Raw genomic sequence first — 26,918 nt, forward strand, 5'->3', positions numbered from 1 at the left:
TGTGTTTCTGTCTGCCAGCTAGATTTTAAACCCATCAGCTTTGCAATCTGTGAGCCACTTCCATATATGTATCCTATTGGTTCTAATAACTACAAAATTAACAGAAGCTCTCTTTATGCTATATATATATATATATATATCTGAGAAAATTGAGGGTGAAGGAGAACAGCTTTTGCCCAGTAAATAAGGATGCTTTTAGAGATGTCACTGGGCAGCAAGACAAGGATAATGGAATCCAATCAAAATTAAACACTTTCGCTCTGCAGAGACCCTGTTAAGATGGAAAGACAAAGCTACAGACTGGGAGAAAATATTTGCAAACTGCATATCTGATAAAGTACAAGTACCTAAAATATATAAAAAACAACACAAATTTAAAAAAACAATCCAATTAGAAAAAGGCAAAAAAGACATGAATCGACATTTCACCAGAGGACACATGGATGGCATATATGCACATGAAAAGATACTGTCCATTAGCCATTTGGGAAAGGCAAATTATAACCACAATGAGATGCCACATTTCTCTCAGGACAGCTAAAATAAGTGCTATCAAATGCAAAAATTCAAAGAAATCAAACAAATCAAAGGTGTGACTATGAAATGCTACGGTCACTCTGGAAAAGTTTGGCAATTTATAAAACTAAACACTTAACCCATCCACAAGGATTCCTCTATCCCTTCATCCCTGACTCTGGGGAACGAGTAACCTGTCCTCCATTTCTCCAATTTTATCATTGCAAGCATGCTATATAAATACACCACATGTGACCATTTGGGATTAGTTTTTATAACCCAGCATACTGCCCTGGAGATCATTCAAGTTGTACCAGTAGTTCACTCTTTTTAAAGTATCCCATGATACAGATGTACCACTGTGTTTAAACCTTCACCTGTTGGGCTCCTATGAATATTTATGTAATTTTTTGTGTGAACATTAGTTCTGGGTAAACATCCAAGAGTTTTGTAGACATTGTTTTGTGTATAATATTGGAGAAACTCAGACCATTTCAAATGAGTTATTGAATAAAATGTAATAAAACTTCTAATTCATATGGAATAGAGCATTTTATTTTTTTAGCAAAGGACTTAAAAAATACTACCCTAAGAATAAGAGAAAGAATCATCAAATGGCAACTTAGGAAAAAAAATGCCTGGAGGATACAGCAAGTATAGAATTTTCAAGAGAATTAAGAATTTTCAAGAGAATTAAAAATATTCTCCAAACTAAGCTGCTCCACCTAAAAGTTCTTCAGGAGAACCCAACTTTAATCACCTTTGAGATCTAATGGTAGGGGTTACTTTCAGAGGACAAAAAGAGTAAATATCACCTTTAAAACAATTTTTCAGGAGAGAAAATGGTCAGTTAACCCTGTAGTGCAGTGATGGCGAACCTATGAACTCATTTTTTTGGTTGATTTTTGTTAAATGGCATTTAAATATATAAAATATCAAAAATATGTCTTTGTGCCAGATCGGTTTGGCTCAGTGGATAGAGCGTCAGCCTGTGGACTCAGGGGTCCCAGGTTCGATTCCGGTCAAGGGCATGTACCTTGGTTGCGGGCACGTCCCCACTGGGGGGCGTGCAGGAGGCAGCTGATCGATCTCTCTCTCCAATGTTTCTGGCTCTCTATCCCTCTCCCTTCTTCTCTGTAAAAAATCAATAAAATAAATTTTTTTAAAAATGTCTTTGTTTTACTATGGTTGCAAATACCAAAAAATTTCTATATGTGACACGGCACCAGAGTTAAGTTAGGGTTTTTCAAAATGCTGACATGCCGAGCTCAAAAGATTCGCCATCACTGCTCTAGTGCCAGGTTCTTTTGTACACAGGAGGAACACAGGTCTGAGTATTAAAGTCACCTAAATTTGAGCTGATAAAGAATTAATACACCACGCATTTCTCTTAATTCATTTATTTAGAGAGAGAATACAGTCAGTCAAATCATGGAACACAATATCAATACAGAATAAAGGGGGATTAAGTTGAATTGTATTTCATTTAAATTAATAAACATTAAAAGAAGTAAATATAGATTAATATACTCACTAATGACACAAGTAACTAAGTTTCTAATTGGCTGTTATACTGCTTGACTTTTAAGATTATAATAACCTATACATATTAATTAGGTGGCAGCAGATACAAAAGCATTTTAAACACTTTTTGAACTGTATAGTATACTATAAGCAGTTTATTGTACAGCATTCTATCATTCTCGTGACCTCAGTTTAAAAGTAGAAGGCAAGCTGGACACCAGCAATCCACATCACATAAATTACCTACCAGTACTCAGGTGTAAAATCTGTAATGTGTTTTCTTTTTGTTTTTTGTTAATAGAATTAAGTTTTGAATGTCAGCTATTTTGGCTTAGGACTTCCCAGCTTTGCCACTAATTAGCTATCTGAGTTAAGTCTGTGCCTCAGTTGCTTCATTTTTAAAACAGGAGGATTGGACTAGATTTTGTCAAAGTATCTACTGAAGCCTAGTATTTGCAGTTTCTTGTTGTCCTGTCAAAAGTTTAACACCTTTGATTTTCAAAATGAACTTTCAAGGAGATTTTCACCAACTTCCTTCTAATTCATGATTATCCTTTTCAAAACCTTTGTCTACATCCTTCAGAGTTCCCAGCATCTCCATTAACCCCTTACTTTCGCACATGTTTACAATGACCAAAACAAGGTTCACTGTTGGTGTGGAAGGCCATCTCTACCCAAGGAAGATAGAACCTAAGTGAGTATTTAATTTAATGCTCACCACCAATCTTTCTTTGAAATCTCAATCTTCATCATAACCTACATTATTGTCCCTCAAACACTCCCCACCTGTATAAGTTTCCTATATTTATATAATGGAAAAACCTGAAAAGATTTTTCAGACAACTGCCATTTAAGTGACTTGTTTACATAATTTTTAAATAGCCCACATTCTTTGCAATCTCCTGTAAGGCAAGGCATCAAGTATTTCAAAAGGCAGCCACTTCCTTTTATACTTTCTAAGATACAGCTTCAGTTCTAACAAAATTTAAAATTGTCAAGTTTTCTTTTTACTATTATTTTCACAGGTACAGAACAAGATGAACCTAATGTCCACTTTCCCTAACTTTCCACCATACTCATAAAACCTCTGTGATTCATTCTAACACACCTATCAATGCACTTGGCAAGAATACAATGAATAAAATGGCAAGCAGCAAAATCTCATGCCAGAACACTGGAGAAGTTGTATGGGAAGCACACACATACACAACTTTACGAAAGTTGGAAACACTATTAATTTCCAATAAGCAATGATCAAACTGGGACTTTCATGCCGGAAGTCCTGTTCAGTCAAAATCACGATTTGTAAGAACAAGTGGTGCCACCAGTGTCCAAACATAGAGTACGAGGCCGATCCAACTCGAAGAGATTTTCACCCAGACAGCTGTCCACTGACTCTTCATCTCATGAGAAGGCTCATACCTGAAATTGAAAGAAAACAAAAAGGAGAGGTATTGAATGGTCAGCCATCAAGCTACCTCATTATTTCAGAAGTGTTGTTTGTATACAGTTAGTGATAACAGATCCTATAGTTGCTGACTAATCTGTTGCCTTGCTTTCCGTACTAACTTTAATAATGTGAAGCTAAAAAGCAATAATTTTCTTTAAAGGAGTAAAAGACAGGCATCTAAAGTAGTTTTTTACATAACAGGCTTTCTGTGTATTTCTAGCTTAGTGGTTATGACAGCAGAGAAATGGAGCAAAACCTCTAGCTAAGTAAGATGTTATAACACAGAAGACATATCAATCCTGTATATGTTCAAAGCACATATGGGGAACTCACTCCTCCCTCATCCCCCTCTAAGATTTAAGACTGGGAAGGATATACATCCCAAACCTAGCTGATTTTTGTGTTAATGAAACATAGCAAGTATACTTTGATCTAAAGTCTTTTAAATTTACTCTTATTACCTGCGAGCCAAAGCTGTGAATTACTGAGAACTATGTGGATTCTTACACTTAATATGTTGCACTGTAGAAATTTTTTTAAATGTTCATTTTTTAATAGTAAGTGCCAATAAAGGCTGCTCTCAAAGAAATGAAGCAGAGTAATTTTTTTCTCATTTTTTTTGCTGGTATTTAAAGTCTTATTACAAGTTAAAGGTATTAATGCATTAAAAATTATTAAAAACACAACTGCCCAAAATATATAGTTCACCTTGAATCTTAGATCAAATCTTTCAGTAATCATTTGGACAAAATTTGAATTTTCAAAAATAATATAAATTGCTACCTTCCTCTCATCAGAAAATGATTTATGAATTAAAAAAAAGCATAAATTAGTTTTGAAGAAGTCCTATGGAACCATCTACATTAATGTATTCACACTTCAATTTTAAAGCCTTAATGACAAAGTTTGAACAAGCCAGAAGACATATCTTTTACTGTATTTTGTCGGGAATTTAAAAAATAACAAGCTATTGGATAAACTACCAACATGTATTTCTATAGGAAATACTAGTTTAATAAAGATAATATTTTAATCTACAAGATTTGGAAGTATTTCAATGTTATCACAAAAGCACGGAAGTAAAGTACATTTCACACACTAATCTCAATATTCATTTTGCGATAGTTTTGAAATACATTGAAGGATAAAAAGTACTTCAGACCATATTTTGCAATGGAATTAAGAAAAAGCTATCAGAATTTCCACATGCAAAGTTTAACAAAACATATGTACCTGTACCAGTTGGTAAGGGTCATCATGATATAAAGGGAAGCCAGGAAAAGCATGAAGTGAAAGAAGGAGTAACTGTAAGTGACACCATCCCTTTCATTATCTACAGCTCGGTGAGCATCATCTCCATCCTCAAGTGATCCATCATTTCTGGGTCCACCATCTTCTATTAATGTTGATTCATCACTTGTTAGAGTCAGTTTATTTACCTGACTATTGTTCGAAGTACGGATGCTGAATGGAAAGACAGTTTAGGAAGAGAGAAGAAAAAGGGCATTAAAAAATGATTTATAAATGAATATCTATAGACTTCTTGTCTAAAAAAATTCCGTAATTTTTCTTACCTTGAATAAAACACACACAATAAAAAGAGGATTAGTCCTATAATTCCTTGAGCGTGCCACCACTGGACAGACTCTCCCTCCTTTGGGACAATTCTTGTTGTATTGTACCCAATTATGCTTAGCAGACTTGGGTTGCAATTTGTTTCTGCAATGTAAATTAAGGTTATAACCTAATTGAATATTCAATTTAGTACCCACCACCAATCTGAGTTAATTTGTTAGAACAGTTAAAACATTATTTTTCAAGGTATAATTGTTCTTTTTAATTCTCTATACCCTTACAAATTCAAAAAGGTTTTCTGAAAAAGGGCAAAAAATACTTTAAGACATTGTATTTATATTAATAATGAAACCTTCCAAGTTTTATATTGTTAATTTTATAGCAGTGCTTGGAAAAGTTAGATAATTTCATTTTCAACCTCAAGCAGAGCTGAAAAATATTAGTAAGCTCTCAAAGTATAAATGAATCTCTAGCTGACTTAGGAATTCAGGTGTTTTACACCAAAGTTCACTGGCTTTTTACTCTATATTGTGATATACCAATAGTGACTATGAAGTTTACCAATCTGTCAAAGTACATTGTTATAAAAGAAATAGCTTACACATAATACCAATTATTAGAATGCTAGCAAATGCTTTGTGCCAATACATTAAGCCATCATGACCTGATGCTTATTCAGTTTATTAACTCTTCTAAGATAAAATTAGAGTTGGTAAAGTATTCAGTGAAGTTTACAAAATGTTTGTTTTTTTTCAGAAAACAGTAATTCCTCAACCATTTTTTTTACCTCAAATGACATATATTGGCTTCTATTCCCATGAAATGCAATGTAACTGACCTATAAAGAGATTTATTACAAAGCTCAATTATATTCACTTGCAAGGTAGTAATAGATAAAAAAAATCTTCAGTGAAAATAAACTGTACTGTCTACAACGGAATTAATATTTTGCTTCTTCAACTAAATCCATATCTTATTTCTTCCTATTTATCATATGCACTGTGCAAATTAGGTATATTTCTTGTCATGTTCATGTAATTTCTTATAATTCTGTTAGTGAAAGAAACTAAAAAGTATGTAGCAATACATCAAACATGGAAATGGTATCATTTCCATACTCTATTCCTCTAGGAATAACTGTCTTCGCAACCCACCATAATAGTTGATCCCCTTTACCCAGTTCGCCCTTCCTCTAACACTCCTTGCCCTCTGGTAACCACCAATCTGTTGTCTGTCTCTATGAGTTTGTTCTTTTGTTGTTTTTACATTCCATGTGTGAGTGAAATCATGCATTTGTCTTCATCTTTAAATAGCTTAATTTCACAAAATGACCATCTCTGGAAAAAATAAAAGTTGCAGGATTGCTTAAAAAAAATAAACCCAAGCAAACAAAACATACCTGGTTCATTGGTCATAGCAGACCATGTCAAATACATTGTGTAGACTGTAATCACTGAAGACTGTAATAAACCAGATCTTGGTTGTGATTCCTACAAAAATAAGCAATGGATATAAATGTTCTAAGATCATCTAAGATTTAGAAAAACTCAGCAAAGTAGAAGTTTCATACAAACTAATTATATAAAGAGCATACTTGGATTTTTGGCAGTATAGACATTATAGAAGCACCAAGGCAGAGGAGCATGTTGACACTGATGAATGCTTTGTTTTCTGAACAACTGGCTGGATGAGTATAGTAAACAAAGAACAGGATGATAGCAACTAAAGACAGCAGATAATTCAGAGCTGTAGCTGATAACAAAGCTGTGGAAGAAATATAATTGGACAATTAGATTTTATCACAAATACTAGAAACTGCCTAACCTTGTTTTACTTATATTTAAGCAACTAAAATTGTGAGCATTATGCAGGCTATGAAAGGAGGAAATACTATCCTGAACTTTATTACAGAATAATCTTACACTCTTTACATATAGCTCACTGCTATTATGGTTTTCAAGTTAGTAACATACTAATATGATTGTTTTTAAAGAGTGATAACTAGCCTGGCCAGTGTGGCTTAGTGGTTGAGCAAATATGATGGTTTTGAAAGAGTGATAACTAGCCCAGCCAGTGTCGCTCAGTGGTTGAGCATCAACCTATGAACCAGGAGGTCACGGTTCGATTCCAGGTCAGGGCGCATGCCCAGGTTGCAGGCTCGATCCTGTGTGGGGTTGTGCAGGAGGGAGCTGATCAATGATTCTCTCTCACCATTGATGTTTCTCTCCCTCTCCCTTCCTCTCTGAAAAAAAAAAAAAAAATTTTTTTTTTTTAACTGTCTGCTCCACTGTGGCAGTGTACCTGCTATAGACCAGTGGGGTCAGACCAAAAAAAAAAAAAGTGCTAACTATATTACAGACCTTATAAAACAGTAACTTTCGCTAAAAATTATTTTCAAAATACAGAAAAAAATAACTAGAAGGGGAATATTACTTAAGGTATTTTTTTAATCTTTATGTTCCCCCATCACCATTTATCCCCTATAGCCTCTTCCACTCTACCCCCCACAATCACCACACTGTTGGCTGTGTCCATGAGTTCTTTCTCTCTTTTTTAATTTTTTTTGCTCAATCCCTCTTCCCCTAGCATCCTTCACCCACCCATCAGAGATGTCTGCTTGCTAGTTCAGTTTGTTCATTACATTACACGAGTGAAACCATACTATAGTACTTCTCTTTCTCTGATTGGCTTATTTCACTTAGCATAATGGTCTCCAGATCCATCTATGTTGTCCCAAAGAGTAAAATTTTCTTCCTTTGTACAGCCAAGTAATATTCTATTGTGTAAATGTACCACAGTTTTTTTATCCACTCATCTACTGATGGACACTTGGGCTGCTTCCAAATCTTGGCTATTGTAAATAACACTGCAATGAACATAGAGGTGCGTATATGCTTTTGAATTAGTATTTTGGGTTTCTTCAGATAAATTCCCAGAAGTGGAATTGCTGGGTCATAAGGCAGTTAGTTCCATTTTTACTTTTTTGAGGTAACTTCATACTGCTCCCATCTTCAAAATTAAGCTATCTTGAAGCTATTCTGTGAGACAAAAACTTACCTGCATACCAACATCTTGAGTTTCCTTCTTCCATTTTTTCAACCCATGATTCATTCCATGAATGGGCAAAATCAATAAGTAAGACAAGCTGTATGAGGATGAAACAAAAGGCACCTGCCATGCCTACATAAAACCACACTGAAAGAAAAAAAACATACTAATAAGTGGCTGATTCAGTTTTTATTATTTGTCACTATCGCAATACACAAAAGGGGAAATACAATCTATACTAATAAAAGGGTAATATGCAAATTGGCCAGGGCACCCTTACAGTAACGACCAAACAGCAGGCTGCGTGGGCCGACCAGGCCGGCAAGGGGGTTAGTGAGGGACGACCAAATGACTTAACAGCAGGCTGCGTGGGGCGACCAGGCCAGCGGGGGCGGGGGGAGCTGTGAGGGGCAGCCAGGCCAGCAAGGACGGGGGGGGGGGGGGGGGGGGGGGGGGGGTAATTGGGAGCAACCAGGCCAGCAAGGGGGGGGGGGGCAGTTAGGCCGGCGGGGGTGGGGGGGAGCGGGGGCAGTTGGGGGCAACCAGGCCGGCAGTGGGGGCAGTTAGGGGCGATCAGGCCAGCGGGCAGAGGCAGGTTAGGAGTGATCAGGCTGGCAGGAGGGGCAGTTAGGGGCGATCAGGAAAGCAGGCAGGAGCCAGCGGTCCCGGATTGTGAGAGGGTGCAAGCTGGGCTGAGGGGGACACCACCACCCCCGCCCCTCCCGCACGAAATTCGTGCACTGGGCCTCTAGTTTTACATAAATGCTTTGATTTTGCCAACTGGGAGAAAAGGAAAACAAAACAAAGAAACAAACAGTTATAGTTCCAGGCAATTCTTTAACTTTCTTTAAAAAATATCAATATCATACAATTTTAAAAATATATATTTCTTACCAGTTGTAAAAGTTCCTTCTGGAATGAAGAAAGCCCCAATAATAATTGCTATTGCTGCAGAAAATTTAAAGAACCAGAATCTAAATAAAAGAATAGGAAATATGATTTTTTTATTAATAAACAAGTCATTCAATAAATAATGTCATCTATAAAATATTTTAAAAGCACCTTGAAGAATAGCTATACTTCATGTTACTGTTCTATTTTTTTCTGATGATATCCAGAGAATGAGAAGTGAAGACTACTATGTACACTGCTTTAGGACAATTTTAAGGAAAATATTTTTATATTTAATTCATTACAATAAAATGAGACCCAGTTCCATTTCACAGGTTTATTTTATGTAATAAGTGCAATAATATGTGAAAATATAATGTACATTATACAACTGGGTTTTTTTATTGATTGATTTTTGAGAGAGAAACATTTGTTGTTTCACTTATGTTTGTATTCATTAGTTGCTTCTCATTTTGCCCTGACCCAAGATAAAACCTGCAACCTGGTGTGTATCAGGACAAGCTCTAAACCAGGGGTCCTCAAACTTTTTAAACAGGGGGCCAGTTCACTGTCCCTCAGACCGTTGGAGGGCCGGACTATAGTTTAAAAAAAAACTATGAACAAATTCCTATGCACACTGCACATATCTTATTTTGAAGTAAAAAAACAAAACGGGAACAAATACAATATTTGTATTTGCATGCGGCCCGCGGGCCGTAGTTTGAGGACCCCTGCTCTAAACCAACTGAGCTACCTGGCCAGGGCCTTTGATGTTGTTCTTTTAACTCACAGTACAAAAGTAGTAAGCACCGTTAACTGTACAAAAACACATAGTCTGTAGCTCATCTTTTAAAACCAGAACAGCCAAGTGAAAAGTCAGTACAGATTCTTATTTTTACTTAAGCCAATATACTAAATCAAAGCAGACAGATGACCAGTGAACTGTTTGCTATTTCAACTCATGCTGAACTAGACCAGTGGAACACTGTCTTAGTAGAAAGGTTTTGACAAGAAGAAAGAATTGCAGAGTCCCTACCCTAAAGGAATACCTAACAAAGAACTGATTTATACAGAAAGGGTTATAAGCAAATCTGCACAAACATTTCACATGCTATAAGAATACCTGTTACTATATTTCAGCATAAGCACACATTCACCAGTGCCCAGTAAAACAGGAGTGCCAAAATTTAAAAAAAAAAAAAGCATTTTTGCTTTTTTTTTCTTTAAATATATTTTATTGATTTTTTACAGAGAGGAAGGGAGAGGGAGAGGTAGAAACATCGACGAGAGAGAAACATCGATAAGCTGCCTCCTACCCACCCCCCACTGGGGATGTGCCCACAACCAAGGTACATGCCCTTGAGTGGAATCGAACCTGGGACCCTTCAGTCCGCAGGCCGACGCTCTATCCACTGAGCCAAACCGGTTAGGGCGCATTTTTGCTTTAAAAAGCACACAGCACAGCCTGGCCTGCATGGCTCAGTGCTGAGCGTCGACCTATGAACGAGGAGGTCACAGTTCGATTCCTGGTCAGGGCACATGCCCAGGTGGTGGGATGGATCTCCAGTGTGGGATGTATAAGAGGCAGCCAATCAATAATTCTCATCATTGATGTTTCTATTTCTCTCTTTCCCTCTCCCTTTCGGAAATCGATAAAAAAATATTTTTAAAAAGCACACAGTAATACTTCTTTAAGGGAGTAATCATGGAAGTTCCAAGATTGTAACTACTAGGGTAGGCTGAGTATTCATCTATAAAAAAAAATTTTTTTTTTTTCAAAAATGCTTGAGAGATTTCTGGAAACAGTGGGACTTCATTAGGACCAGCAGAAGACATAATGATACAAGGACTGCAAATATAAGACTAGGAATTGGTTTTCACATGTAGCATTTAGGTCAAGAACATCTCTGCTCAGTTGATTCCCAGCCAAGAGTAGCTGTGATAACAGGAGCTCCAGAAATCTCAACGCAGGCACTTGGCTTCAGGAACATCCACATAAACATTTCTCAAGTCAAAAACTCCACTGAGAACTGAAACTTTAATGCATATAAAAAGCTGAGTGCACAATACTCATGCAAAGCCTTCTGGAACAAAGAGGGCTGGTGATGGTGGTTGCTGACACGCCACCGTGTATGCTGTGGAAGGCGCCCAGGGGGAATGCAGGATGTGGGCTTGCTCCAGAGGAGCCTGAGACTCAAAGCCCCTGGGAGAGGTGGCTGCGGACACACAAGGGTCTTCAGGATAACTAGGTCCCAGGAAAAGTCAGGTAGTTTTTGTGACCCATCAATACTTAACATTAATGAAGAGTTGCAGAACAGAGCTAGTCTTTCCACGATGTATTCTTCTGTCATTAGCCGACGCCTCTCTCAGTATATTTGGCTACTTGCTCTCCAGAACAATCTCATTGCCTGGAGGTGGGACATAGCACCACAGATTGTTCTGGAAAGCCAGCAGAGGATGATTTGCACAATGAAGTTACCACTAAACCATTGTGTAAATCCAGTCCCCAGCCTTCTTCTTCTGCTCTGTAGTCCAGAAATATTTCTTTAAAAGCCAGAAAATCGGTTAATGTTGGTAGCATGTCAAATATGTCGTCAGCCACTTCATCTTTATGGTGCTATAAAGTTGTTGTGAAAGCTGCCATGTTATATCCAGGAATCCGCTCCAGCTGCTCTTCATCAATATACTTTTCTATCAAAGAAACATATTCATTAAAAATAGGCATGTAGGCCAGTTTATTCTCTTCTGTGTCTTCCAACTCCTGGTAGTAGTTGTCCATAATGTTTCTGTCATAACTGGAACTCCATAATAATGTCCTCGAAATATCCAACCACAGCATCAAATTCTGCATCAGAGGCAGAAGAGAAAGCAAGAAGTTCCCTTCCAGTAGGACATCCATCGCCGCTGTGGCCGCATCCACCCTGCGTAGGGGTGGGTGGGTCCACAAGGTTTCCTACCCCGCTGGCAGTCAGGGCACAGCCGCCATCTGCTCCGCAGAGCCCCAGCTGGCACAGGGGAAGCCTCGTCACCGAGGCCACGACCAGCTAGCTCACCGCCAGCTCAAGGCCCAGCCCAGTCAGTGCCTGCATGCCACCCTAACCTCAAGAAAAGAAAACTATAGACTAATTTCCCTGATAAGTAAATAAGCAATAGCAAATACTCAAAAAAAATTTTTTTAACTTAAGGGGGGCAAAAAGAGATAAAATTTAACATTTTCAAACAGAGTACCAGAAATGGTGTTCTATATTATAGAAGACTAATAAAAGGGACCCTGAAGTTTCCTTCTAGGTTGTTCAGTACAACCAAACATTTAGAAAAGTAATCAATCACTGTGTTTAAGAATAAAGTTTTTCATTTTGGCTGCATTGTATGTCTAGGGAACTGAGTTCTACTTTATGTAAAGTACACACCAAAGGCAAGGAAGAGAAAAAAGAATAAGCTGCTCATTACTAGTCACAAAAGTGGTGACTTCGTTTAAGATGAAAATATAAAACATTATGTATCAGAGATTATAACAATAAATGACTGAAGGCTTACATTTATGTTTCCAAAGTCTGACATTCTCAAGTAGACAAGAGGATATTTTTACTTTGTCATTCACAACTAACAAAATATTCTATAAATTGTTTATTTGGCTTTAATGTTATTTAGACAGATTCAAAATTACTGGCAACAGGCTACCCAGACTTTTATATTGAAGTTTACAGTCATGCATCACGTAACAACATTCAGGTCACCAACAGACCAACAACCTATATGACAATGGTTCCATAAGATCATAATGGAGCAGAAAAATTCATATGACCTAATAATGTTATAGCTGAGGTAATATTGTAGTGCAACACCTTACTCACATGTTTGTGGCAATGCTGGTGTAAACAAAACTATTATGCTGTCAGTCGTATAAAAGTACAGCACATACAATCATGTACAGCACATAAACTAGATAATGCTAACAGAGAACTATTACTGGCTTATATCCTATATAATAAAAGCCTAATATGCAAATTGACCAAACAGCAGAACGACCAGTGGAATGACTGGTCACTATGACATGCACTGACCACCAGGGGGAAGATGCGCAACGCAGGAGCTGCCCTCAGCCTGCAGGGCCCAGGCCAGCCAAGTCGGGTGCCAGCAGGGGCCCCCCATCACCCTGCCGGTTGCCCCACAGATCAGCCCTGATTGCCAGCCAAGCCTAGGGACTCTACCCGTGCACAAATTTTGTGCACCAGGCCTCTAGTATTTACTATAATGTACTTTTTAAGAATGTATTTTTCAATTATAGTTGAAATACAATATTATATTAGTTTCAGGGAATGCTATACTTATTATTTTAGACTGTAGTCTTTCTTATTTACAAAAACAAGTTTTCCTATAAAACAGTATGTTGTGTTATGCCAGCAGCAGCCTCATATCTCTCATGTTTACCATGTCTCTTGATTGCACCATTTTATCTCATGTTTGATTTAATCTCGTGTTATTTTACATTCAGTGCAGCCTAAGTGTACAGTATTCATAGTTTATCTACAGTACTGTCCTAGGCCTTCACATTCACTCACTACTCACTCCGACACCTTGAGCAACTCCAGTCCTCCAAACTACATTCATGATTAATTGTACCATTTTTTAATCTTTTATACCATACTTTTGCTGTACTGTTTGTTTACATTTGTTTAAATACACAAATTCTAACATTATGTACAACTGCCTACAGTATGAATAAGTACAGTAACATGCTATACAGGTTTATAGCCTACGGTAATAGGCTACATCATACAGCTTAGTTGTGTAGCAGACTATACCATACAGGTTTGTGTACGTGCACTCTATGATGTTTGCCGTTCACACAAAGATGAAATCGCCTAACAATACATTTCTCAGAATGTAGCTCATCATTAAACAGCATTTGACTACGTTAAAAAACTTACCCATTGTGTATTGCAGCTCTAGGATCACTGCTGCTCTTCACTTTGATCATCAATAGAGAGAGGAGAAGATAGAACATAGCCAAGCCAAAGCACAGACGGTATACAGCTTTGTAGCCAACCAGAATATTACAAGGGACGACACCTTTCTCATTCTCACAAAATCCAGGAATCTAATACAACAAAACAAGAATTTGTGATCTAGAATTTTTTCAAGTAAAAATAAAAATTGTATAATCAAGTATTTTAAGTAAAAATTTAGAAAATTAAAGTTTGCTTTTCAGTTAATGCTGAATATGTAATCAAGGTAAGTCTGGAACATTTTTATAGATAAAAGTTTAATTCATTTTTCACTTTATGTGAGCACATGATAAACTATAAGTGCAAATCCTAAAGATAATATTTATTTTGACTTGCAGACTTATTCTGAATTTTTTAAAACTTGTATTCTGCTGTGATATACTAAATTACCTATATAGGAAAAGAGAAAAACAAAATCAATAAAAGTTTAAAGAATTACAGAGCAACTGAGTCAGTTTTTAAACCCTAAAGAGAATGCTGATGGCTTTTTAAAAACAATGCTATGTAAATAACAACTGTTATTTCTGATAATGAATAAATTCAAAATAACATAATCGTTGGCAGTGATTTTATTTTTTAACTTAGAATCTTGAAAAAGACTGATGACCATTTCCAAAAGACACATTGGAATCAGAATACCAAAATAAACAAATAAATAAAAATTTAAGTGAAATAAATGGGAGTAGTCCTCAGAGCTATACACACTATTTGTATACATGAGAATTTAAAATCACATTTAAGCTAAGAAGGCACTACTTCCTTTTGCTAGTTTCTACACAGTTAATAAGCTCTTTCTTGGTCTGGTTTAAATCCTACCTTTCCAACCCAATTTAAACTTTATGGCAATATGTACTGACCCATAATTACTTGCAACATGTACTCATTAGCACCCTTAAATATCCCTCTCCCTTAGAGTTGTACGCCACTAGGCCGATTTCCATCAACTTACTTCAGCCATATATATTAGTCAGGTTAAGCTGGTACATACAGAAACAACCCCAAAGTATCAGCTTAAAACAGCAAAGGTATATTTCCTGCTCACGTGCAGTCAACTCAGGAATCCAGGCTGCTGGAGAAGCCATCTCAAATGTTGCACATGTTGTAATAGGAAAGGAGATCTTGCATCAGCAAGTAGAAGCTGAGGTGTATCACATCCACTCACAACTCACTGACCAGTACTAGGGACATGACCCTACATATCACAAATACTCTAGGAAATGCAAATCTTTGATGACCTTCGGAAAGCAGAGAAGTAGAAATATTTGGTGATAAGAACTAACATCCACTAACTAAACTACTATAACCACTGTCAACTGGATCCATTACAAATCATATGAACATCTCTTGGTTTGCTTATTATACCCAGGATTTAGAATGACATTAACTGAGCATCCAGCTATGATACTAGCTACTTTCAAAAATCATAATAATCTAATTATCCAAACTTTTACCATTTTTTCCTCACCCCAAAGCCAACCCCAAGCATACAACTATATGCTTTGAAATGGAGGTTCTCTGACATAAATATTCTCTTTCAGCATCAAATGTTCTATTATCATTCACCTTGCTTTGGAAGGCAGCTAACTTCTGTATCTCCTTTCTTGATCACTTCTCCCTCTCCCTCTTTCTCACACACAGATGAGATCTCTTATCTTGGACTACTCTCAAAATAAAAATTATTAAATCTCCCCATTCTAAAAAATCCTTTCCTTAACTCAGTTTCCTGCTAAGACCACCATCTTCACTATAAAATTCTTCAAATCAACATTTTATACACACTGGATATGTTTCCTCATGGCCTACTGATTCCCCTCCCATTCCCCTCTAGCCCCAACACTGAAGAAACTGCTTTTTCAACTCATGAACTCGTTGTCCAATACTCTCTTTCTGAAGACTGCACAACAGGACATTCTCTTGGTTCTTCCTTTTTTCACTGTTTCTCCAGAGGTTCCCTTTTCTCTACGAACCCCCTTTCTTTTTTAAGTTACATACTCATATTTTCTACTTCCTACTGATTCTCTCTCTCTCTCTTTACATATGTAGTTCAGTACTCCCAAGTCAACATGCCACAAACTATAATAAATTGTATTTTCCTCATCGCTTTTTACAACCTGACTTCACGAAAAAAATCTTAAAAATATAACACCCTTTCTTCTTATTACTTTTTTCTGGGTTAACAGCAACAGTTTCATGCCAGTTGTCTAAGACCAGAATCTTGCTATTACTTATAATCCTATCACTGCCAATATTTAAATCCAGATTCATCATTTCTACAATCAGTCTGTTTCAGAACCTCTATACACTCACTTATTACATCACTGCAACAGCCTCCACACGTAACTGCTTGACTTCTATCCTAATTATCAGATGGATCTTCCTAAAGCATACATACATACTAGGTTCAAAAAGCTCTTTATCTTCATTCAGCTTCCTATTTTTCAATCTCTGAATATAAAAGTTCTACTCATTCTCAGAATGGCCCCTTTTCCTTGACACCCACTGAAATTGGCATTTATTTGGTTAGAATTACTTATTTTCTCTTATTAGCATAGCACATTTTCTATATCACCACCACAGAATTTATTAAGATGCCTATATTGTCTGTTTTTCCTAAGATTATGAGCAATTAAAATTGAGGTTATGTATTATCTTACTTTGTACATTATTCTGCTTCCAATACAAAAAAAGAAAATCAGTTTCATGCATACACACACTATAGATTCAGTTAATTTTTTTAAAAAAATACTGACCTTATTCAGTTGTTCTTCCATTCCCGGTATTAACATTACACAAGCTACACACACTCCAACAAACAAGAAGAATACATAGATCAGCCTAGTTATAGTGGAGTTGTTTCCACTAGGGCAGCATCGGCACAGCAAACACGGGGCACTGCCACACAAACATGGTATCTGAGGAAAGAATATTAAAAATAAGTCTAGTTTAAAATGACAGAGGGGAAATTTACATTCTATCCATTCAAAAAGGAAAAAGAACTGAAGTTAAGGTAATTACCAAGGGATACTTAGTATCATCTGGGTAAAGATTGAACAAAGTCTAACATAAAAGTGCTTGCCCCCGTGTCAAGCAAAATTAATAAAATCAGTTAAAACAATGAAGGGAGAAAATCAACAGCAGCAATCAATGTTTAGCTAAAAAAAAAAAAGGGGGGGGGGGGACGACAGGACGGGGATGAAATATTCATGATTACAAGCCCATCTCCAGCTCCCCAGAAATCACACTAGTGAATTCACAAAATTCTGAGAAGTCTCAAATACTCCAGAGGAAAAGAAGTAAATTGGTGTCCTTATCTTTTCTCTCTTCTGATTTGGTGGTAGTGATAATTAGGCAAAATAAGATAAATGAAATGAGGCCAGCTAACTCTCTCTAAGGTAACTGCACATAAACTCAGGCCAACATAGAGAAACAGTGCCTTAATCAGGGGAAAAAAATAAATGAAACAATGACTTTCAGATAATTAACAAGAGGCAATGCAGGATAGTAATTTCTAAGAGAGGAAATATGAGCTCTATGATTGGCCCATCTTTCTGCCTGGGGGGAGTTTCCAGTGCAGGGCATGGGATGCAGGCTGAGACCAGCAGTCTGAGTTGAGAGTTCAGGGAAATGAAGACAGCTTCACTGGGCAAAATCCTAGAGAAAACTACACAAAATAAGCCCTGGAGATCTGCAGAGGCTTCAAGTTGAGTCTTCAGGAGAGCACCGATTGGTGCATACATTTGAATAAATTACCCATGGGAAGACGGGCAGGAAGAGGAGTTGGTATTCCCACCAGCTAGAAAGAAAAATCCTTGTTACTGGGGAAAAAATCAGCCATAAGTTAAAGGCCACTCCAGTCTCACTTAAAGTATAAAAGCAAATATCAAAAAGATCAAATTATCTTCAAGTAACTCACCTATGTCCAAGAATAAAGCCCAAGAGTATTTTTTTTTAACAGAAGTGCTTCCTACTGATTCTCTCAAGGCAAGTATACCTGTTCTCACCACTTGTATTCAGTATCAGTTGACTATATTTACATGGGTCTATTTCTGGGCTCTCTATTCTGTTCCACTTACCTGTCTCTTCTTTTGCCAATACCACACTGTCTTGATTACTGCTACAGTTTTATACTAAGTCATGTAGTCGGGTAGTGTCACTCCTCCAGCTTTGGTTTTCAATACTGAGTTGGCTGTTCTGAGTCTTCTGTATCTCCATATAAGCATTAGAATCAATTTGTCAATATCCAAACAATAACTTACTGGGATTTTGACTGGGATTGCACTAAACCTATAGATCATTTTTTAAAAAATATATATTTTATTGATTTTTTACAGAGAGGAAGGGAGAGAGATAGAGAGTTAGAAACATCAATGAGAGAGAAGAATCAATCAGCTGCCTCCTGCACATCCCCCACTGGGGATGTGCCCGCAACCCAGGTACATGCCCTTGACCGGAATCGAACCTGGGACCCCTCAGTCCGCAGGCCGACGCTCTCATTTTTGAGAAACTGACATCTTAACAACGAATCTTATTAATCTACTAGAGGCCTGGTGCACAAAAATTTGTGCACTGGGGGGGGGGGGGGGCAGGGGAGGGTCCCTCAGCCCGGCCTGTGCCCTCTCGCAGTCTAGGACCCCTTGGGAGATAACGACCTGCTGGCTTAGGCCTGCTCCCAGGTGGCAGAGGGCAGGCCCAATCCCTAGGTGCAGCCCCTGGTTGGGCTCAGAGCAGGGCCGATTGGGGAGTTGGGGCGCCGCCCCGTCATGCACAGAGCAGGGCAGATTGGGAGGTTGCGATGCCACCCTCAGTCACACTCAGGGTAGGGCCAATTGGGGGGTTGGGGAACTGCCCCGTCACACTCAAGGCAGGGTCGATGGGGAGGTTGTGGCGCCACCCCGTCACGCACAGAGCAGGGCCAATCAGGGGGTTGGGGCGCTCACCCCCTGTCATGCACAGAGCAGGGCCCTTCAGGGGGGTTGGGGCTCCGTACCCTGTCAAACACAGAGCAGGGCCGATCAGGGGGTGGGGGAGCTCCCCCCCTGTCACGCACAGAGCAGGGCCCATCAGGGGGTTGAGGAGCTCCCCCCTGTCACTCACAAAGTAGGGCCGATAGGGGAGTTGGAGCAAAGCCCTGTCACACACAGCAGGGCGGATCAGGGGGTTGGGGCACCGCCCTCTATCACCCACAGAGCAGGGCCGATCAGGGGGTGGGGGCGCCGCCACTCTCACACTCAGGGCAGGGCTGATGGGGAGGTTATGGCTCTACCCCGTCACAGAGCAGGGCCCGTGGGGTGAGGGGGTTGGGGCGTCGCACCCTGTCACACACAGAGCCGCAGGGTGATCAGGGGTTTGGGGAGCTCCCCCCTATCAGGCACAGAGCAGGGCCGATCAGGGGGTTGGGGCGTCTTCACCTGTCATGAACAGAGCAGGGACGATAGGGAGGTTGTGGTCCCGCCCCGTCACACACAGAGCCACAGGGCGATCAGGGGGTTGGGGTGCCGCACCCTGTCACACACACAGCCGCAGGGCGATCAGGGGGTTTGGGTGCTGCCCCCTGTCACGCTAATCCAGGTGCCGGGAGGCCTCTCAGCTCCGCTGATCCCAGTGCTGGGAGGCATATTACCCTTTTACTATATAGGATAGAGGCCTGGTGCATGGTGGGGGCTGGCTGGTTTGCCCTGAAGGGTGTCCTGGATCAGGGTGGGGGTCCCCACTGGGGTGCCTGGCCAGCTTGGATGAGGGGATGATGGCTGTTTGCAGCTGGTCACACACCCTTCAGGGTGGGGGTCCCCACTGAGGTGCCTGGCCAGTCTCGGGGAGGGGCTGAGGGCTGTTTTCAGGCTGGGACTGAAGCTCCCAACTGCTCCTTTTTTTCTTTTTTTTAATTCTGGGCCAGCTTTAGCTCTGAGGCTCCAGCTCTTAGGCCTCCGCTCCTGAAAGCAGGTATCTGGTTTGTTTCAGTTCTATCATCGAAACTCTGTATCAACTCCAGCTCTGAGATCCCAGCCGGCTGAAAGCTGGTTTCTGGGGTTTTGTTTAGCGTCTATATTTGTTAGTTTGAAACTGCGGGCTCAGAGGCCTGCAAGGCAGGCGGGGAACATTGGAGTCCTCCGTCACTGAAGCAAGCAAGCCTCATGTTAGTTTCAAGCTGCCTGGCTGCCGGCGGCCATCTTGGCTGACAGTTAATTTGCATATCTCGCTGATTAGCCAATGGGAAGGGTAGCGGTCGTACGCCAATTACCATGTTTCTCTTTTATTAGATAGGATGAACATGGAGTATCTGTCCATTTAAACTTTGCTCATCAGAGTTTTGTAGTTTTCCTTATATTGATCTTGCAAGTATCTAAGTACTTACAAGATTTATACCTAAGTATTTCAGTTTTGGGGAGTTTTTTTGGATGCTAATGTAAATGGTACTGCGTTTTTAATTTCAAATACCACATTTTAATTGCTGGTATATAGAAAAGTGATATACTTTTATATATTAGCCTGATATACTGCAACCTTGCTATGATTGCTTAGGAGATCCGGTTTTTTATCTCGATTCTTTTGGATTTTCTTCATAGATGATAATGTCACCTGTGAATCTGTATACCTTTTATCTTTTACTAGAGGCCCAGTGCACAAATTTTTGTGCACTCGGGGGGAAGGGGGGGTTCCTCCGCCTGGCCTGTGCCCTCTCGCAGTCTGGAACCCTTGGGAGATAACGACCTGCTGGCTTAGGCCTGCTCCCGGGTGGCAGAGGCAGGCCCAATCCCTAGGTGCAGCCCCTGGTCGGGCTCAGAGCAGGGCCGATTGGGGAGTTGGGGTGCCGCCCCCTGTCATACACAGAGCAGGGCGATCGGGAGGTTGGGGCACCATCCCCTGTCACACTCAAGGTAGGGTTAATGGGGAGGTTGCAGCGCCACCCCCTGTCACTCACAGAGCAGGGCCCATCAGGGGGGTTGGGGCTCTGTACCCTGTCACGCACAGAGCAGGGCCAATCAGGGGGTTGGGGTGCAGCCCCCTGTCACGCACAGAGCAGGGCCCATCAGGGGGTTGGGGCGCCGCCCTCTATCACCCACAGAGCAGGGCCGATCAGGGGGTTGGGGTGCCGCCACTCTCACACTCAGGGCAGGGCCGATGGGGGAGGTTATGGCTCTACCCCATCACACACAGAGCAGGGCCCGTGGGGGGGGGGGGGGGGGGTTGGGGCGCCGCAACCTGTCACACACAGAGCCACAGGGCGATCAGGGGGTTGGGGCGCTGCCCCCTGTCACTCTGATCCCAGTGCCGGAAGGCCTCGCGGCTCCACTGATCCTTGTGCTGGGAGGCATATTACCCTTTTACTATATAGGGTAGAGGCCTGGTGCATGGGTGGGTGCCAGCTGGTTTGCCCTGAAGGGTGTCCTGGATCAGGGTGGGGGTCCCCACTGGGGTGCCTGGCCAGCCTGGGTGAGGGGATGATGGCTGTTTGCAGCTGGTCACACACCCTTCAGGGTGGGGGTCCCCACTGGGGTGCCTGGCCAGTCTGGGTGAGGAGCTGAGGGCTGTTTTCAGGCTGGGGGTGACTGAAGCTCCCAACTGCTCCTTTTTTTCTTTTCTTTTTTTTTTTTTTATTCTGGGCCAGCTTTAGCTTTGAGGCTTGGCTCTGGCTCTTAGGCCTCCGCTGCTGAAAGTAGGTTTCTGGCCTTTGCTTACAATGTTGCGATCCTGCTGGCTGAAGCCTGGTGGACTAAAGCAGGTTTCTGGGGTTTTGTTTAGCTTCTGTTTGTTACATAGTTGCTTGCAGCTCAGAGGCCTGCAGCAGCAGGCGGGGAATGTTGGAGTCCTCCGTCACTGAAGCAAGCAAGCCTCATGTTAGTTTCAAGCTGCCTGGCTGCCGGCCGCCATCTTGGCTGGCAGTTAATTTGCATATTTCCCTGATTAGCCAATGGGAAGGGTAGCGGTTGTACGCCAATTACCATGTTTCTCTTTTATTAGATAGGATTTCCTTTTCTTGTCGTATTGCACTAGCTAGAACTTCCAGGACAATGTTAAAAAGAAGTGGTGAGAGGAAACATTCTTGCCTTGCACCTGATTCTACTGAGAAAGATTTTAGTTTCTTACCATTAAGTATAATGTTAGCTGTAGGGATTTTGTTGATATTCTTTATCATGTTGAAGAAGTTCCCTCTACTTCTAATTTACTGGGAGTTTTCCTCATGAACAAGGGTATGAATTTTGTCAAATGTGTTTTCTGCATCTACTGACATGATCATGTGACTTTTAAAAACTTGCTGATGTGATGGATTACATTAATTGATTTTCCATTGAACTAGCCTCCCATACCTATGTTTATAGCAGCTTTATTCATAATTGCCCAAACTTGAAAGTAACCAAGATGTACTTCAGTAAGGAAATGAACAAATAAAATGTGGCACATCCAGACAACGGAATATTAATCAGTGCTAAAAAAAAATACTATCAAGCCATGAAAAGACATGAAGAAATCTTAAGAGGATATTACTAAATAAGAGAAACCAATCTGAAAAGACTACATACTATATGATTGCCACTGTATGATATTCAAGAAAAGGGAAAAAACAGGAGACAGTAAAAAAAAAAAAATCAGGGGTTGGGAGTAGGTGAAGGGATGAATAGGCAAGTCAAGGAGGATTTTTAGGGCAATATATCTATTTTGTATGCTCCTATAATGGTGGATATATGTCATTATATATTTGCCCAAAACCCACAGAATGTCCAACAGCAAATGTTAACCCTTATGTAAACTACAGACTTTGGATGATTATAAACTGTCAATGTAAGTTCATTAATTGTAAAAAATGTACCACCCTGGTAAAAAATGTTGATAATCAGGAGTGCTATATATGCATGGGGACAGGGAATATATGAGAAATCTCTGTATCTTCCTTTCAATATTTCTGTGAAACTACAACTATTCTAAAACATAATCTTTAACAAAAGTATATAAAAATGATAACACACTGATCAGATGGGATGTAGTAGGGAAACGCATTTGAAAACTGACCAATGCAATTCACATTAACAGACTAAACAGACAGACAGACACACACACACACACACAATGATCATCTCAATGGATACAGAAAAAATATTTTAGAAAAAAATATTTTACAAAATTCAGTTTCCATGATAAACAAATACAGCTTTCATCTAACAAAGAGTAGCATATCCTCAACTTGATAAAGAGCATTTACGAAAAATTCATAGCCATCCAAACTTCATAGTGAAAATTTGAATGATTTCCCCTAAGATCCAAAACAAGGCAAGGATAACTGTTCTCACCACTTGAATTCAACTTCACACTGGAGGTCCTAGCCAATATAACAAGGCAAGAAAAAGAAAGGCAAAATATATACACTGGAAAGTAAGAAATAAAAGTGCCTCCATTCACACATAATCCTCTACATGGAGATCCCAAAGGACTTACAAAATGCTTATCAAAATTAAGTGTGACCCACAAAAAAAGAAAATTGATAAATTGGGCCTCATCATTAAGAACTTATCTTTAAAAGGCAGCATTAAGAGAATGCAAAGACAAGCCACAGACTTAAAGGTAATATTTACAAATCAAGTACCTGATAACTCATTTATATCCATAATATAAGGAATTATCAAACTTAATTAGAAAAAAAAGAAAATATATGGATAGCCAATAAGCACATGAAAAAAGTACTTATTAGTGTACAGTTGGCCCTTGAACAACATGGGTTTGATCTGTGTTGGTCCACATATGTGGATTCTTTTCAATAAGTACCTGATACTATTTTTAATCTGCAGCTGGGAGTCCAAGGATGGGAAGGGCTGACTACATGTATTTACTCACATTTTATACAGGGGACTTGAGCACCCATCAAGTTTGGTATCTGCAGGGGTCCTGGAACCAAACCCCTTCAGATACCAAGGGTAGTTAAGTTTTAGGGGAATCAAAGTCATACTTGGATTTTCAACTGCATGGGGGTCAGTGCCCCTAACCATCCCCCCTTGTTCGGGGTTAACGGTACATTATACCAATCCACAATGTCTCTCAAGAATTTAACAGACATTTTTAAATATGAAGAATTCAGGGATTACAGCATCCATGATCCTTTTTGAAAATTTTGTATGACAAAATTTGGTTAATTAGATGACATTAAAGTTTTTCAAAAATTGGGGAGAAGCCATGGTAAAAAGGTATGCTTTTTAGCTTTGAATTCACTTAGGTGGAGAGGGATTATTAAAACAGGATGCTGAGCCTTAGACAATGTTTCCAATAAGTTTCCCAGTCTGGTGATGCTACTGGGTCTAGGAACACACTTTAACAATGACTAGTTTAATGCAAAAACTAAGCAACTGTGGCCATTATGGTCATAAAACATAATGGCCACATATAAAAAAGTAATACAGAGGGATTCTGGTTAAAGATGGCAGGCTGAATATATGAATTTATTCATGTTCCCTTTAGAAACACCAGTAGAATGAAAAAGGGATTTTTACTTAACTGATCTAATTTAATGACGTGAATATTTTTAAAATTTGAATAAATTTTAAATTTGTCAAAACCTCTAGGTAAATGAGCATACTGACTGTTAAGACTACGGAAGAAATGGGTGTGTATATTCAAAGGCAAATTCTCCTTTAACTGCTGTGGAACTGCAACTACAACTCTTCAGGAAGAGAGAGACAAGGGCACCAGGAAGGAAAGGGACGAGATGATCGGAACTGCATACTGTAGAATACATTCCTAGACTGACTGGCCACAATAACCTGGAACCATGAATAACCTTGGCCACCTAACTTCTTCATCTGCCAGAGATCTAATCACTAGAAGATAAGAAAACTGCCTCTTTGTCTCTCTCTTTCCTATGTACCTTGGAAAGGCAGTTATCAATTCTATCACAGTATTGTTTGTAGTCAATAAAGGTGGAAAACTGAATTTTAAAAACATATATAGGAATATCATTTTCCCCACATTGTTCACTAAAACTGCTATCTTTCTGACTTAAAACACATTCACATAAGGAATCCTTAAAACTTTTTTCTGTAACCTGTAATTGTCCTTTAGGTCAAGTTTGCTCATCACTGATCTGGGAGAGAACAAAATGGAAAACATCTACCCCTCCTTTTAAAGCTTTACTAAATACAAAAAATGCCCACTTGATAACTGGACAAAATCTAACTTTGTGAACCAAATTACACTATATCCCCCCCCCACCAAAAAAAACCCAGTCTTATAATAATCATTTATTATTTTGTAATACATTTTATTTATTACACTAAATATTTTTCTCGTATAAAAGTCAACAAATGCAAGTAAATTCCGTAACTCAGATTAAAAATACATATACCTAGTTTCCCTGTCCAATTACAAGAACGACCTGAGTTGGAGTTACAACCTCCACTTACTGTTTTATTACAATTTAACATTTATAATTCAAGCCATATTAAGAACTTTTTGGGGGGAAAATGCAAAATAAAATGCTAATGTAGATAATGAAGTAATCTGAGAAGTCAGACAAGCAATTGTTAGAAGTGGAAATTAGAGCTCATAGATTAAAGAAACATGATTTGAATCCAAATATCTCACCCCAAACTACAAATATCCTTATTAACTGTAATATCAATGTTTTACTTTTTATTTGGGAGAGTGTGGTTATTTTAAACTAAAGTTTATTTGTACCACCCAGATCAAGAAATCTTGCCATTAAAATAAAAAATGGTTTTGTTCTTAACGCTACCTCATCAAAACGCAGAGTGCGCATAATAAATTTCAGGTGACACCGGCATGCTCGGCGTCAAAAGACGCAGGGCGCTGAACCCTGCAGAACGGGCCGCTTTTCCAGATGCCCAAGTCGCCTGGGAAGCACGTAGAGCCATTTCTTCCTACAGGGCCCGGCCGCATGATAGGACTGCGTCGCACGATAGGGCTACTTATTTCAAAACGCTATTCCTGTGCCATCATCACAGCCTGGCTGCCCCGATGGCGGGCAGCTCCGCCTGAGCGCAGAACAAAGAGGCGGGCGGCCCGGGGAGGGCGGTGCCGCAGTCCGGGGGCGCGGGCAGGGGGGCGGGGAGGGGGGCGCGGGCAGGGATGCGGGGAGGGGGGCGCGGAGACGGAGCGCTCGGGCGGGAAGGGCCTCGGGTCTGCGCGGCGAGGGCCCAGGGCCCAGGGCCCGGGCAGACAGGAAAGCGACGGAAGGGGGCCTGGAGGAACGGGGAGCGGCCTTCCACAAAGACGGGGGCGGGGGGGGGGGGCTCAGCTCGCTGCACTGCTCCATCGGAGTCGCCCTCCCATCTCCGCTGTCCCCCGCGGCCACCCGGGCCCGACGCCGAGTCGGAGTGACCCGGGGAAAGAGCGAGGGAAACGGGGAGGCAGGCGCTCCCTGCTGGGAGGGGCGCCACGTCCCCGCCGGTCCTCCCGCGGCCCCCAAATCCCTTCCCCCGCCCCCCACGCCGGCCCCCGGAGGCCGCCCACGCCGCCTTACCCAGCTCGCCATGGAGCACAGCCCCAGGACGCTCCCCATGGCCGACGCGTCGCCGGGACGGCAAATGCCAACAAAATGGAGACAGCGCCTCGCCCGGTTTTGCGGGCTTATTTACGATCTGCGAGCCACTTCCGGCGCAGAGCGCCCCGCCCTCCCGGCATCACGTCCTCTGCCGCGCGGGGTGGGGGAGGCCGGGAAGGGCGCGGTGCTGAGGCTGCGCATGCGCAACCCTGGGACCCGGCCGACTCTTCCCAGGGGAGCGTTCTAATTCCCGGCCCGAGCCCTGGCCAGCTTGCTCAGTGGGTAGCGCGTCGGCCGGTAGACTGAAAGGTCGGGGCTCCACTCCCATCCCCGGTAGAGGGATTCCCTTACATGATGTTTCTATCTCTCCCTCTCCCTCTCTCTAAAATCAATAAAAATAGATTTTAAAATTATTAATAAT

At 40.6% G+C, this 26,918-nt stretch overlaps 2 protein-coding genes across 5 annotated transcripts in view; one reads left to right on the top strand and one right to left on the bottom strand.

Moving 5' to 3' along the window:
• Positions 1–24,583, top strand: part of HSF2 (heat shock transcription factor 2) — a 63,988-nt gene extending 39,405 nt beyond the window's left edge. The window contains exon 14 of the mRNA XM_036317158.1: positions 24,561–24,583. Within this exon, the coding sequence (XP_036173051.1) occupies positions 24,561–24,568 (8 nt within the window). The 3' untranslated portion in view covers positions 24,569–24,583. The remainder of the gene's footprint in view (positions 1–24,560) is intronic.
• On the bottom strand, positions 1,901–26,629 carry SERINC1 (serine incorporator 1). Of its 4 annotated transcripts, XM_036317168.1 has the most exons (12): positions 26,477–26,583; positions 18,087–18,297; positions 16,764–16,925; positions 14,963–15,248; positions 13,936–14,105; positions 9,008–9,087; positions 8,123–8,260; positions 6,660–6,829; positions 6,465–6,555; positions 5,065–5,209; positions 4,724–4,954; positions 1,901–3,462 (listed from the first exon to the last, which is right to left on the bottom strand). In XM_036317168.1, exons 4-12 carry the CDS (start codon positions 14,969–14,971, stop codon positions 3,327–3,329), a joined length of 1,170 nt encoding a protein of 389 aa, XP_036173061.1. In that variant the 5' UTR covers positions 14,972–15,248; positions 16,764–16,925; positions 18,087–18,297; positions 26,477–26,583; the 3' UTR covers positions 1,901–3,326. The 4 variants fall into 4 exon arrangements, with proteins under 4 accessions (XP_036173061.1, XP_036173059.1, XP_036173060.1 ...); XM_036317166.1 differs by lacking the exon at positions 14,963–15,248 and having other exon boundaries at positions 26,477–26,582; XM_036317167.1 differs by lacking the exon at positions 14,963–15,248 and having other exon boundaries at positions 18,087–18,213; positions 26,477–26,570.
• Positions 26,630–26,918: the final 289 nt, after the last annotated feature.

The sequence above is a fragment of the Myotis myotis genome, unplaced genomic scaffold, assembly GCF_014108235.1.
Source record: "Myotis myotis isolate mMyoMyo1 unplaced genomic scaffold, mMyoMyo1.p scaffold_m19_p_7, whole genome shotgun sequence".
Taxonomy (NCBI): Eukaryota; Metazoa; Chordata; class Mammalia; order Chiroptera; family Vespertilionidae; genus Myotis; species Myotis myotis.